Source organism: Heliconius melpomene, chromosome 10 (genome assembly GCF_056956725.1).
Source record: "Heliconius melpomene rosina isolate 202511_hmr_F chromosome 10, ASM5695672v1, whole genome shotgun sequence".
NCBI classification, from domain to species: Eukaryota; Metazoa; Arthropoda; class Insecta; order Lepidoptera; family Nymphalidae; genus Heliconius; species Heliconius melpomene.
This window is the reverse complement of record NC_140398.1, coordinates 16878759-16894106: the sequence shown is the minus strand read 5'-3', so window position 1 is coordinate 16894106 and position 15348 is coordinate 16878759. Positions and strand designations below refer to the sequence as shown.

Here is a 15348-nt window from a genome sequence, read left to right as displayed (position 1 = left end):
TCCTTGTAGTGTCTTATCACTAAGTTCCACAACTCTCACCATATGCTACTTTTAAACGCACGTATGTACACTAACCTTTTTTTTCCCAACTTTCTCTTCATCACTTGCATTACTCGATTTAACACTATTTGAATCACTCAAACACTCATTTTCTACATTTTTTTCCTTATTTGCATCATCATTAATATTGTTATTTGCGTCATTTGAATTCAAAACCACACTATTTTCAAAGAAATCACTCAATTTTTCGAAATTATTATCATTATTTTCATTAATTTCACTTGTACCTTCACAGTTTTGCACTAAGCAACATTTATTTGTATTCAAATTTAGATTATTTTTACAATTTTCGACTAAAAAACTATTTTCTTCTTCATCCATTATATTTTATTTATTATTTGCCACATTTATATTAAATTTTACAAACATTTGTTAGTTCACAGAGATAATGTTATCGTATCGACATGTATTTAGTGAGGAAATGATATGATACTGACTGTTCGGCCACCGGTTGGCGCGGTGACTTAATGCCGCGTCAAAGATTAGAAAAAATATGTTTTTTCTTAAGCTATTACGGCGCATTTACTTAGTTTAATTGAAAACGTGATATTTGTGAATTTAATTGTGTGTAAAATGCGGAACCGGAATGTCTTAACACTGGGATATCTAAATGCCTAAAAATCTTTTTTTTTAAAGAAGGGTATTTGACACACAGAATGACATAATCTTTGCTCTTTACGAGAGCAAAGTCAAACATTACTTGACTAAAAATTTATTGCAATAAACTAGTCTTAATCAAAACAAACAATATTTTTAAAAAATATCATAAAAAAGATATATCCGTCTCCAAGAGACAAGCACACTAGGGTGTAATCTATGACTGCAAACGCATAATCTATGTCCAGTACAATACGAGAGCAAGGTCAAACATTACTCGACTAAACGCGATACAGTTGGCAATTACTTCACGCACTGAATCATCTTATAAGGAACAGTTATAATTCATTAAAGCGTATAAATAGCATTTCCACTGAAGGCATAGTGAATTAAAGATGTAGTGAATTCAATTTCAAAACATATAAAGTATGTAAGTAATGCTCATGAACACTTGATTAAAAATGTTATCTTTAATCTTTTAAATAATTCATCAAAATTTTCAATGATAATATAATTATTTAATTTATATTTGTATTCTCTTTGAAAAAATAGGTATTAAAAACATAAATCGAAGATGATAGATCTATCTAGTCATAAACTCAAAAATTATTACATTAAACCAAATTTAAAATTGACAAAAAATATTAGTTTAAAATTAAAATGTTAACTTACTTTATCATCAAAGAATCCTTGATCGTCAGTTCTTTGTTGTCCTAAAAGTCTGTCCGTCTCCAAATCCGTGTCTGCTTCATCTAAAAAAATAGAGAGAGAAAATAAAATATTATTTTTATGGAAGAAACATATAAGCAAAAATTTTGGGAGAGATATTATTGTTGTAGATACGACATGGTAATATGGTAGACAGAAGGTGATGAGTAATGTTTCTGATTGTTTTACCCTTAATCCACCCTTCATGTGGGGTAACCCGGGAATATTTCCCACACTTAACAGAAATTTTAGAATGGTAACAATCAATAACATGCATCGAATAGGGATACCGTCTTGGCCAGGTGGCACATGAAGGATGGTAGGTTGTGGGATCGATTCCTAATCCGGAAAATGAAATATTGCCTTGTCGGTAAGGAGGCAAAGCTCAGCGTTGAATTTCGCCACTCAACATGCAGTGCCACAAGAAGTTCGTTGAAAGTGGGAAATGGAAATTCTTAATAATAGGTAACAGGATCGGTATCTATCAAGAAGGGTAGAATTTTTTTATTACCCATTGGTATGCTTGGGATATAACATATTTTAGTTTCCTTATACTTTATAGCACAGTTAACACCAAATGTTATGTAGTTAATGAGATACCTTCGTCTCCACTTGCTGGTTTAATTTCGACTGATTCCGTACTTTGAGCCGATGATGGCCTTTTTCTGAAAAAAGCGAAAAGATATGTATAACATTCAAAAAATTAAAATCATATTATTTTTGAGAATTGTCTGAATATTATGTTTATCATCAAATATTTTAGGTCTAACAAAAAGTGTTAATACACTTGACCGTAAATTTAAAATAAAATTCAATATAAATTTAGTAACTTCATAATAAGCAATTCATATATTACGATAATAATATCTCTAATAATTAAATAACAACAAGAAAGTAAAAATGTATATATATTTGCAAATTATTTTTATTACATTTAGGTACGTACATATTTCGTATAACATTTCAAATCTCAATCGTTTAGATGTGACGAAGACCAAATAGGTACATTTTAAGATTTTTTATTTCACCTTATACATTAGACTTAAAAAAACCTTATAAAACAATCATAATACCTAGGATAGACATCCTCGTGGTGCACGTGGTGCGCAGAGTGCGGCGTGTGCGGCGCCGTGTCGGGGCGGTGCGGGGCGGGCGCGGGCGGCGGGGGCGCTGTTGCTGTATTAGGCAATGTAATTATTTATTAGTCGAGGCGGTCGTGGCGCAGCGACGCAGGGGTGTCACACGTTGTGTCATTGCACCACGATGACATATCTAAAATATAACTATTAAACAATAATTAACGTTTTTTTACTGGATAATATTTACCCAGTGGATCTAAAGAATGCAAGTCGGCGTCAGACAACATAAGGGGGTCCGTATTGGTTCCGCTGTCTACAATTTCTTCTATTGTCACTGTGTGGGTCTGAAAGAACAAACGTTTATAATGCTTTAATGATAATAATGATAATAATATCTTGAATACTTAAAAGTTTTGTCCAACACTGTGTCACAAGAATATCTACAATAATTTCGTAAATGTGTTTAGAAACTTAGAATATTATACAAATTTCCTTAAAAAATAAGTTTTATGTCAACAAAATTATCTTAAAAAACACACAATACCTGTAAAATCGGATTATTATTGTCAGTATCGGACGCGTGTCCGGAAGATAGTCCATCTTCAACTATAGGCAGTGTTCGGCGACCCGGGTCTGTCAACACAAATATAAAATAGGCATGACGACAGATTTTAAGAAACTGTTCTCTAATGTAGAGTAGTGTAGTACGTCGTATATACGTCGTTCGTGATCGTAATTCCTCATGCCGCAGGAGTACAAGCGTGAACAACGTAGATTGTGGGTTCGATTCCTACTCAAAGAAATGAAATATTTAATATTTTCATGAGCACTCACTGCGACATCTTAGCTAGTACCTGCTATTCCATGTATCTCTTCATTGCGGACACGGTCAGCTAAACTGACTCCGTATATCGAAGAAATCACAATTCCAGAGCGTTCATCTACCTTTCATGTATCTTCCGTAATACTCAGAAATATCTTACTTATAATATTTACGCTGACCTTGCATTCTGTCCTTTCTTTATTTCTTTAAAATCCTTTTCTAAAATCAATAATTTGCACTCACCCTTCATCTCCACCAGCTCGTTCTCCATGATGGCCATGGACAGCTCGCTGGCGGTGTCGCTGGCGGTGGACAACGCGAGCGCGGCGTGCAGATCCGCGTCATTGCGCGCGGGAGATGCGCACGCGCTCGCGTCGTGCGCGAGGTGCGCCTGGAGGGCGGTCACGTCGGGCGTTGGGAAACGGATGCGTTGTTTTTGCTGAGGAATAGAAAAGTAAAGTAATAAATATTCTTTAATATTGTCCGGATTCACTGTGCGAGTGCAGAGCGGTATCTGGAACATGCAACCTAAGACTGTACGTTTAAAAGAACTATTTAAATCAACATCGAGACTTAACCAAATTTAAAATGATTCTATTAATGCATTCACTATTTGTTCGCAAGGCAATAAAGAAATCGTCAGCGGTAGTTTTATATAATAGTTATGTTTTAACATTAGGTTAGGTTTTAAAATAGTTGTTTCCTACATACAGCTATGTTGAAGCTATTTTATATATGATTTGGTAAGTAGATAAAATGGTTTAATAATAATATTTAAATTCACTCCTTAACATTTTTAAAGTGTTATTCAACAACTTTTAGAAAATTTATAAAAATCACGTTGCCTTAAAATTTAAAAACTTTTACGTAAAAAACTATTTAATTCCAACATTACCTGCAATCCCAAAAAGTCTGTGTGATTGTTCATCGCGTGCGGTGAATCGATGCCCTCATTTTGAGGCCAGTCCGACTCACTGCCCTCTATACCGTTCTCTGATGGACACTCTTGGGTTTGCCGGCGAAGTTCGTAATCTAATTCCTGTAATCCCAATATAAATCTTTGAATTGAAATATGTTATAAATAATTTTAATTTTTAAAAGCTGTTGCAAACGATAAACATATTTTAAATTTCAGATATATCTATGCAAATCTTTTATTATGTGCACTTAACATAATATTGTAACGTCCATCAGAATTATCTTTGTTAATATTTTCTTAACATTATAAGGTATATGAGTCATACAATATGAGTCTTCAATTTATTATCATTAATTAAATAATAGGTAGTTCTCCTACCCTGAAAGACTTGTAGAAAAAAGAGAACAAATCAAAATTAAAAAACAATACCTGAAAATTAACAATTTCATCTGTGCTATTTTTATGTTGTCCAGACAATGTTGGACATCTGAAGAATTCCTCTAACACTTTCCTAGTTTCCGAAAACTCGTATAAATAGTCGAAGGCGGCTGAACCAGGAGGCGGAGTGTCGTCTCTACTTTCCGTCACCACTCTCTGAAATTTCACATATTTAATTAATAGGACTTCATACTACATACGTTTTTAGTAATATATAATGAAGTCTCCGTTGCATAACACACATAATAATTATTTTAAAAAGTGACTTGTACAAGTAAAGCATCTTAAATTTATATGAGGCAAGAATTATTTATTATTTATTCAATCAGTTTAAGACGTGTTTCATCTATAATAATATTTAAATATTTCCCGTAAAAAGGAAAACCTAATACAAATATTACCAACACAAACTAATCATTGTCAACAAAACAAACCTGAGGGAAACCAGGTCTGGGCGATCTTTGTGCCTTTTGGCCGATACCGTATCTTCGTGGCGAACCTTCATATTCAGCGATCGGCAATTCCCCGATCACTCTAGTAACCCTTTTATCCTCGTCTCCGGATAACCAGATGCCCGTGGGACTCCCCTCACTCAACCTAACATCTTCCCTGGATCTTGACGAGTCACTATCATCACTTATCTCACTTTTATTGTTCAGCACATCACTATCACCATTTTTCATATTGTCTAAAGTCCTTTTAACACTTAAATCGATCTCATCGTCAGTCGCGTCCGGGTCCATTCTCAAACCTAGGGACACAGAATTCAATATCACTGAAAATAAAAGAAGAAAGAAAAAAGTTTATGAGTTATGGTTAGAGGGGTAGTGGTCAAATAAAAATAATGTTAGTCACTGGTTAGTTTTAAAAAAAATACAAAAAAATATATAATATTTTTAACGTAATTATAATATCGACAAATGGGAGTAAGCCCCCCATTGCAACCAGTTCAAATAAAACCAAATAAAAAAGGAAGCTATTGACAACCGATCTTGATCTAAAGGTGAAACATAATTAGTAACTTTAAGAAGAAGGCGATGGACATACATACATAATAAACAAATATATACAATAAATGTCTATTTTTTAAGAAATAAAATAAAATACACATGTAAGTTCTGGATGTATGGATGTATTTATAAGGGATAACGATTCGGAATAATAGGGTATATATTATTTTACAGCTAGAAGTGTTAAAATATTCTGTACTTTCCTTGAGTACCGGCACTCAACATCGCATTTTATCTTGCCAAAGAGAGGAAATAAAAATAATTTCCTGGAGCGGAAATCGAACCCACAACCACTAAGGTTAACAATTATAAATATTCATACATGAGACATTTTTGAATGCTCTTTCTGATAAGACGAAGCGCTGAGTTCATTTATAGTAAACTAGCTTATATTTTGTGGCTTTGTCGGTGTTACTGTTACTTATTTATGTCTATTTAGCTACAGCTTCATACGTATAAATAAAAAACATAATTTATATTGACAAAATACCTAAAAAAAGAAACAAAAAAGACGTGGTAGCAAAACAGAAAAGAAAACAAATAAAAATTACCTTTCCAATCATCATTCTCATCGAACACCATGACTTCACCATCGGCCACGACCGCTATCGGGCTGCTCTTCGCGCTGACATCATTCGTTTTATGGGGGTCCAGTATGGGGGAACTGTTCTTCGGTATGCCCATAGTGTTCTGTTCTATAATGGGCTCGCGGTCGCCGTTCGTATACGTTACGGGGGACGTGTGGCGAGATATCATCTTTTTGGGCTCATTGTTTATTCTGTGTATGGATATCTAGAAACGAGAAGAAGAAAGTACTAAGATTAATGGAATTGTATAGTTAATATTTTATATTTGTATGTCTTATGTTACTACGCCTGACCATGCCTAATAGTAGTTGGTTCGATTCCCGCTCCAAAAAATATAATATATTTTCAATATGGATATTTATTCTGCCTACAAAAACTTTCGCGTGGAGTTCAAAAACTTCATAATATATGTATAATGTCTATCTAAATTCGCAAAACAAATTAAAGATTCATCCAGACTTATCACTACTATTTTGGCTTTTATCAAAGCTAAATAAAGATTTTAACACTATTTTTTTTTAAATTAAATACTATACTTACTTATATACACTCATACTATACTTACTTCATTAGTAATATTATTATCCGTATAATCAACAGTGTCTTTGGTCAGCGACCTCACTTTGTTCCTCAGGTTGTGCTTGTGTGTGTTGCTGTGTCTCAGCTTGCGCACGGCTTTTGTGCGACTTTGGGAATACAGCTCCCTGCCACCGGCTATTTCAATTATTCTATTTAAAAAGAAAAAAACAATTTAAAAAAAAAGTAATAAGTATATTGGCGCAGTGAAATGTTTGTTATTAATTAAACTCTTACGTGAGAATTAAATTATTTTCATTTCTTAGCTCTGGTAAACTAAGCGCGGTGTTGCTTTCCTGCACTCAACACGCAATGTGAACTCGAATTCGAACGGAGTGCCTTATCCACAGAGTGGTAATCCAGATACCTATAATTTCTTAGGAATTAAATACCCTAGAGATATCTAGTTCCAAGCCTAGTTTAAGTGATAAATGAAAAGAAAATAAAATTAAAGCTGATAATTTTGAAAAATATGAAATAAGGTACGGACCATTTGTCTGTAGTGTTTAGTTAAAATACATTTTATAAAAAAAAAACACTAAGTAAACAAAACAAACTGTCCTGCTATACAATAAAAGCAAATTTCAATTTTGCAAATTTTCATTTCTCTGGTCTAGTACAAACCGAGGTATTTAATTCCACTGCATAACACACTAGTTAAAATACGTGTCGAAAAATCGAATAAATATTTCTATTTATTGTTCAACACAAATTAATATTATAATAAAATAATTTATTACTCAAACGAATATCACCCTCTTTTTGTTTTCTTAGTAAGTAAGGAGTAAGACTATCGTTATATCAACAGACGATCGTCAAATTTTATTACACCTATTCCAGTCATATAGATATAAAATATTAAATATCTTATAGAATGCTCAAGAAAAATGATGTATTACATACAACATTATTTTTATATCATCTTTAAGACACTCAACTATTCTTAATACGATAACTACCCTAAAAAAAACAACAAGTTACATCGATTCGCAAATATTTGAATACATTTTAGAGAAAACATATTGATAAACCGAGACTAAACTAATAGAAAACGATAAGAAAGTTGACCAAATCCTCCCCTTTCTGTTCGCAAAACACTTTTCCTTTGTATCATTTGTACGTCCGATCAAAAGACCTAAATAAACTTGATAAAATGTGACCGATAAAGTTTTAGCTGTAACATCGCGTGGGCGGAATACTAAAACCCGTCTCGGGACAAATAACACGACATCTGATTAAACTACAGTGATTATATCTTATACATATAAACGACGCCCTCGTAGTAAGTTCAATTCAGAGTCAAAGGAATTTTAATATTTTTTTAACTTCACGTTATATCGTGCGTATAGTAGGGTCGGCAGATTGCACCTGGTAGTAGGCTACCAGGACAGTAGAGTGTTAAGACACTCCCTAAATCTTTCCACCAGGTTCGGGAGGCATTGCGTGTTGAGTTCAAACTCGGTTCCAATTTTTATAAAATTCATTATTTGGAATAGCAGCTTAAAAATATTAAAAATACGTAACTGACCGATACTAATGGATATTTACATGTATGTATGAATAGTTATAACCATTCAAGTAGGGATCGAACCCACAACCGCCGTGTTTACAGTCAGTGTGTAACTGCGCCACACTTGTGACTGACAAGTACTTAAAGAATAGCCCTAAAACAGAATATCTTGAAAACAATCCAACAATCGATACTTTAATCTACCTTCGTAAAAATCCAATGTGCTTTTTACTAGTTTTTTCCAAGTCCAGACAAAACTGATGTAATATTAAAAGAGAGACTCACCTGGAGTCCCTCAGTTTGTAAGTGCCTCCCTTCGTGTTCAGAATGACCGGCTGGTCGTCCCTCTCGTCGTCGGAGGACGCGTTGTTTACACCGATCATGTCTCGACCCTCCAAGCCGGAGTTCAGTCTGGGAATAGGGAGAGGAAATAAATTGCAGTCTTTAACTGTGTGCGTGACAGTTGTGAGTTCGATTTGCAATCAGGGAATTTTTCATTTTCCCGCTTCGGTGACAAGACAAAGCGTGACGTTTTCTGCCACTTAGCAAGTTTCGGATTTTTTAAAATGGACGGAAGGTGGAGAATAAAGTGTATCTACTAACACTTGCTTCTCTGTATACCTACTAAAAAAAGCATAAAGCTAAACTAAGCTGTAAGAAGCTATAGATAATACGATGATTTATCTACGATAATTTTGACACCAGCGAGGCGCTGTTAGTGTGAGTACACATGATGTCGATCATTGTTTCGACATCCAATTGAGGTTGTTTTGTTTTCCCTGTCTAGTAACATTAAAAAATACTTTAATAAAATATAAGCAAGCCTACGTGGTACTTGTCCTTTAAAAACAAACCATAATATGCTAGCATAAATAATGGCATAGCATGGCAAAATAGGTCTGTAATTTGGAATGCATGTTGCTGTTATGCAGTTATACTTACTCATAAATGTAAATGAAGGAATTAAGGAAATGTGTTTGAAAAGTTTCACTGTTTTTAAATTTTATAGGTATGTTTTTTGATATAATAGGCAATGCAGTGTTAATAATTAAGATTCGATGCCGCCGTGATACAGTGGGATAGGTTGGGGCCTCGATCTTCACTCGGGGGAACGATTATTTAAATTATTTTAATTTCTCAAGCACGTTTCGCCTACCGAAAATTTCGGCGGTAAGTGGGGAACCGCTTGTTACATGGGAGAAAGCGTAAATATGTTTTCTTAAAAACTAAAGCAAAGGTGGTATTGACCTTATATCTTATAATATTTATGTATTTAATGGATGCCTTGCACTTTACGAGGAATTTCATCTGCTACAAAATTATTCCTATATTTAATTTTACAACCTATATTTTTTTTATTACAAAACCACGTAAAAAACAAATCTGAAGTGCCTAGCAGGGATTGAACCCCCGCCTACCGTCTCAACTACATTAAATATCACTACGCCTAACGTCTGACCTAAGCATACATACCCTATACGCAGTAAAAAAAATAAAATATCACAAAATGAATCACCGCTCATTAACTGCACTCATATATCAAGCTGGCATCGTACGCTACCGTTACTAAGTAATGAAGTAGAATACGTAATTTATTAGTGCAACGCTTAAACAAAGTTTTAGTCATTAATAAGACCTACTTGCATAAATCTGCAAAAACGTAGTAGTAGCCACTACTAGGTACTTTAATAGGACAGAGACGCAAACACACTGAATGTTTGCCAAGACTAAGTAGAGTGCAGCCAAAAATCCATTAACAATTCTTTTTCATGTTTTAAACTAAGTTTTTATAAGTATTGAGCATTGAGAGGTTTTAGGTCGGGATTGTCAAAGGATTGGCTGGTTTTAAATATATTTAACATGATGTAGGTGCGCTGTTCGTTGGAATATTTTTTTTAGCTTTAGTATGCAGCGGCTACGATTTCGATTCTGATGACAATGAAATTACAAACAAACAATATTATTCAAATGGCCGCCTTAACAGAATGGCTGAATACAAATTTTTGGATGACCCAGCTAATATTTATAACAAATACATTTGCAAAATACAACTCAATTCCAAATTCCATGAGAAAAAATCTAGAAAACTGTATATTAAAAAGGTATTGTTTTTATTATTATTTTTTTATTATTATTTTTTATTATTATTTCCTCCCTCTGGTGCGACTATAGGGAGACCTTGAGTTTCAACATTCAACATGTGCTATCTCAAATTTAGACGGAAAAGAGAGAACAGAGTGTTTTAACACTAGGTTCCCTAGAGATAGAGTATGCACTCTGCTATATGGTTCCCTCATTTTTTCCTGCTAAATGTGGAACAAAGCGTGAAACTTAAAAAATAAAAGGTTTTTCTGGCCAGATGGTGATGTTATGTAACATATAACTGAATGATTAATCAAGTTCTTTTAACTTCCTTTTTAAGAAAACGCTTGAACATAAAAAGAAAATTATACTGAATGATAGAATGTACATATAACAACTATAATTGTAAAATCTGCTTACATAAAAATTTAAACTAGCACACTCAAACGGTAGGCAATTTCATACCGCAGGCGTCGCGCAATGCTACGAAGTCTACACGAAACTTTTTGCTCGCTTAACTACTAGCCCGATAGTATTAATTTTGTAAGCCGAAAACTTCGTCTATCATATACCTAAATAATTTCATAAAATTATCCTTAAAAAAACCCTCTTCAGCTACAATCAGCCACAAACATACAAATGACAGGGCAACATTTCCACGTACATTCTGCATCTCACATCCTGATTAAAGGGCTCCCCTTGCCCGGCGCCTGCCTTGCGGTTAGTTGGAAATCAGAAAGTTGGTGGCAAGTAGGTCGTTACGTGCTACCAACGCGCGCCGGCAGCTATGTATCGACACGCGAAACGGTGATTACACTCATTTTCAGCTACGGCTTATAATGATTATGGATCGATAGTGAAACGATCGCAATCTTAGAATTTTAGGCGTTTTCTAAGTTTTGGTGTTATAGAAAGTTGCATCTATTCAATAGTTTACTATTGAATTTCGCCATAGAAAGTTATCAAGGCAAGGGGTAGTTTTTCTAAAAACGTAAATATTTTATTTTTTAAATAAAATATAAATTAATTTTGGTACTTTACACTTTGGACACTACCATTTTCATATTAACACTTGCTTGACTCGTCAAATTATAAGGGGATTGATTATCAATGTCTTATTAAAATTAATAAAAATACGTAATTATAAAATTAAAAAGCAAAAGTAAAAGAGCGGCGTTGAGTTTCGGTACTCAACACGCAATGCCTAAGAATTCAGCGAAAAGTGACGAACGGAGTGTCTAACACTAGGTTCCCTCTATCTTCCTTATTATATGGAGGATACAGCGAGGAACTAAAGAAAAAAAAACACAATTTATCTAAATATAGCTTTAACTTCAAATGTGTAAAATTTTAATTGCAATTAATTATCAACTTATAACTATTAACAACAGATCATTTGTGCATCAATTAAAAATCAACACTTAACTTAATTGTTAACTGTTGTATAACAATTAATAGTGTAGGCAGGAGGCACCTAGTGTTAAGACACTCCGTTTTCATAAAGACACTACTACGTTCTACGTTCCCCACTTTCCGTCGAATTCTGGCGACACAATAACATTCAATAGTTATCTAACCTGTCGTGCTGGTGCTGCATTTTGGGCCTGCACTTGGGGAACAGGCGGGTGATGCGCTCGCCGGTGTCGGAGCCGGGCGTGGAGTCGCCCGCGGCGTCCCTGAGCGCGCACGAGCTCATGTCGCCGGCGCCGCCGTCACGCCGCCTCCGCCTCTACCGGCAACGCCACTCGTTTAGCGATCATTTGCTTGCGTTTTGTGTTTTAGGAATTCTTACTTATAAATTAAAAAAAAGTTACACCTTGTCCCGCCAGAAATCCAATAAAACCCCATACCAATAGATATTAGCCAGCAAAGGCCATACGTATAATTCAATAATATCTATGCAATAAATCTATTGGCAACTAAAGTGCACCTGTCAGCGTTACCACAGAAACCGGCCAGGCCAGCTGTCGGACACGGATACCTACCGGGCAGTACCGACACCACCCGAGCTCGTAATAACATCACCTGACTTACATATAGGTACGTTATCCTTTTAGAGGGAGTATAATATATTATTTTTATAGTCTTTTATGGATATTTTATTTTACCTTTATGCATTCTTTGTTATTTTATTAGTAAAGGCAGTCGCGTCACAGGGCACAGGTGTGCGACTGTGAATACGACTGGTCATGGGTTCGATTACGCCACTCTACACGCAATGCCTTTAGAATTCGGTGGAAAATGGGGAACATTCGTTAATAATTCACAAATAATAATAATCACAATTAAGCAAACTAAATGTATTATTAAGTGAAAATGTATTCCAGTTAAAATATTTAACGCATTCACATTTCTATGAAATCCGTATTGGAGCATGCCGCACGTTACGCGGCTCGTGCTGCCAAAAACAAAATCGATTCTACATTAGCATTGTGGCTACTGTGTAATGCTAAACATTTATTTATATGGATTTTGTATAAAATAAAGTACAATATTGTATAAGCTTATATAATTTTCAGCCGTTGTGGTGCAAGGGCTGAACGATTGAATTGATTGACGATTGTGGGGTCGATGGAGGCCCTCCGATGATCTCATTTAAATTATTTTTATTTTCCTGCTCTGGTAGAAAAACGCGGCATTAAGTTCGCCCACTCAACGAAATGTCTCAAAATTTGGGTGGAAAATGGGGAACGGAAGTAACTTAGACTTTGAAGTTTAAAAAATGTATTAAGATTTTGTAGTTTGATTGATTGGTTTATCATAATGTGGTAGACCATTTAGAATTAATATGTAATATGTATAGACCGTAAAAAATTATACGTAAAAATCAACCTGATGCCACCATGAGTAGAATGGCTTAAGGCTTTCAAACGAGAGTCATAGTAGATAAATTAATATAAACAATTCAAAAAAATTTTTTTATAAAAAATACCAAGCGACAAAGTAAGCTAAGCGTAAAAGTATAAAAAAATAAAGCTTTTAAAGCTTTTTTTAGGGTAAAAAAAACGCAACTTTGTAAAAAACTCGAAGCGACAGAGCGTGGGGCACACCGCATGGCACGAGCGCTGACGTTGCCAAGCCGGCTGGCACCTACTAGCTGTACGATCAATAATATTGTGAATCGAAACGATCAACTTACTTGTATAAGCTATTAACACTTTAATTACGTATGCGATTCGGTCTACAAGTTTAAATTTTGTTTTCTACGTTCGTTTTAAGAATCATGTATGAAACTTTGAAAGCGTAACTAATGTATTTGTTGTATTAGTTTTTAGTTTTACAATGGAAAGCTTATAATTAATACTAGTGACCGCTCGTTACTTCGTTTGCGTGAATTGCAAGAAAATAAAGAAAACATAAGTAGATGACTACTTGTGTTTTAAACGAAATATGAATAAAGTCACAGAAGTCACAAGAAATAAAGTGGTATTCTACACTTACGTCATATAGAAACGTACATAACATGTTAGAAAACTTGAAGGAATTCTAATAATAAGAGCCAAATATAACTTCTAAGCCATTCGTTCTTATTAAGTTAAGGCCAAATTCTTATACGGTTGTAAGAAACTTATTTATTTTGTAGCATCCGTTATCGTTTTGCCCCTCTGGTAACAACACAAAGCATTTCGCCATTTAACTCAGTCTCGAAAATTAGCAAGCGGAAAGTCGAGAACGGAAAAAAATATAACTAAATACAATCTAAAGAAGATGTGTCAAAATCAAACAAATTCAATTACAAAAGTGAATAAAACACACAAAACGAAAACAAAAAAAAAACAAAAATCGGCTTAAAACAAAGCAAGTAAAGTTTGCCCGGCGCGAACCTAGAATTATATTTATACTCGTATAGAACGCTTTTATTGCCTCCGCCTAACCCTGGCTCTTTGTCGCCAATTTGTTCTTTTAAATACTCCGGGGAAATGTTCTCTTTTACTGCTTGCTAATTTCACCCTATACGTTGGTTTTTATGACAGTAGGTGCGTTATGAGAATTCTTCGAGCACTGGCAAGTACGTGAAATGTTCTATAAAATATTTAATACCAGTGGCTCTTTTTAAGCTCTTTTACATATTTTTTATATTTTTGGTAAAAAAATATTAAAAAAGGCCTCAATAAAATTGTCAAATTACTTAATAAAAATAATTATTGTTTAAAATTATTTTATAAAAAATAATAACTAATTTGAAAAAAAAACACAAAAGACGACCTTTGTTCCCTATACATTTGCTGTATTATCTATATTATGGGCACATGACGTTGTTTACACACGTCTGTAGTATACCGAGTTATTATACATACAATAATAGCTATAATAATAATAAAAACCCACCTTGCCTTGCCCATCTTCTTTTATTATATAATAAAAAAATACAATCAATATCTTTTGTAACTTTCTTTTCTTATAATGTGCCTGTAATATAATAAGTTTTTACAAGTGCGTGCCATTGTGGCGTAATGAGAAAAGGTCTTAAATATCGTCAAACGTTTACACGTTATGTAACGTTGGAGGTTCGATCCCCAGTCCATGAAATGATTACATTATATGAAATAATCTAGGACAATTCTAGGGTTTCGTGCCCAAAGGTTAAAACGGGACCTTATTACTAAGACTCCACCGTCTGTCTGTCAGCCAGCCTGATGTAACTCATGAACTGTGATAACTAATACCTACTAATAACACCGGAATCCTTCTAGTCTAGGTACTCCAACCTGTAATATTCGATCAGCAACTCAACTTTGCCAAACCTAATCTAAGGAAATACGTAGCTACATATAAAATATAAGTTATTCCTAATAGGATTTGAAGTCACAATCACCTAACACAGAGTACCACTCTCACTCTGTTACAACTAAGCACGACGGTCTTTCACACTTTATGGTTGCTAATAGCACCGATTCAGTAGTTATAGAACAATTTTCATCGTATCCATTCCATTCCCAAGAGAGTCTACCTGTTTAT

The 15348-nt window shown here is 34.3% G+C and overlaps 1 protein-coding gene across 8 annotated transcripts in view; it reads right to left on the bottom strand.

Annotated features, from left to right (window-relative positions):
- The window catches only part of LOC146535975 (uncharacterized), a 134347-nt gene that overhangs the window by 11919 nt on the left and 107080 nt on the right, over nt 1–15348 (bottom strand). For 4 of the 8 annotated variants that reach the window (XM_085191812.1, XM_085191807.1, XM_085191813.1 and 1 more), the window contains 13 exons: nt 11967–12116; nt 8593–8718; nt 6787–6949; nt 6186–6426; nt 5059–5399; nt 4616–4780; nt 4163–4306; nt 3511–3706; nt 2989–3077; nt 2692–2788; nt 2439–2541; nt 1966–2030; nt 1330–1409 (listed from right to left, as the gene is read on the bottom strand). In XM_085191812.1, coding sequence (XP_085047938.1) covers nt 1330–1409; nt 1966–2030; nt 2439–2541; nt 2692–2788; nt 2989–3077; nt 3511–3706; nt 4163–4306; nt 4616–4780; nt 5059–5399; nt 6186–6426; nt 6787–6949; nt 8593–8718; nt 11967–12085 — 1929 coding nt within the window. In that variant the 5' untranslated portion in view covers nt 12086–12116. Of the gene's footprint in view, nt 1–1329; nt 1410–1965; nt 2031–2438; nt 2542–2691; nt 2789–2988; nt 3078–3510; nt 3707–4162; nt 4307–4615; nt 4781–5058; nt 5400–6185; nt 6427–6786; nt 6950–8592; nt 8719–11966; nt 12119–15348 lie in introns of all 8 variants that reach the window. The other 4 variants (XM_085191810.1, XM_085191811.1, XM_085191805.1 and 1 more) reach the window with 3 other exon arrangements.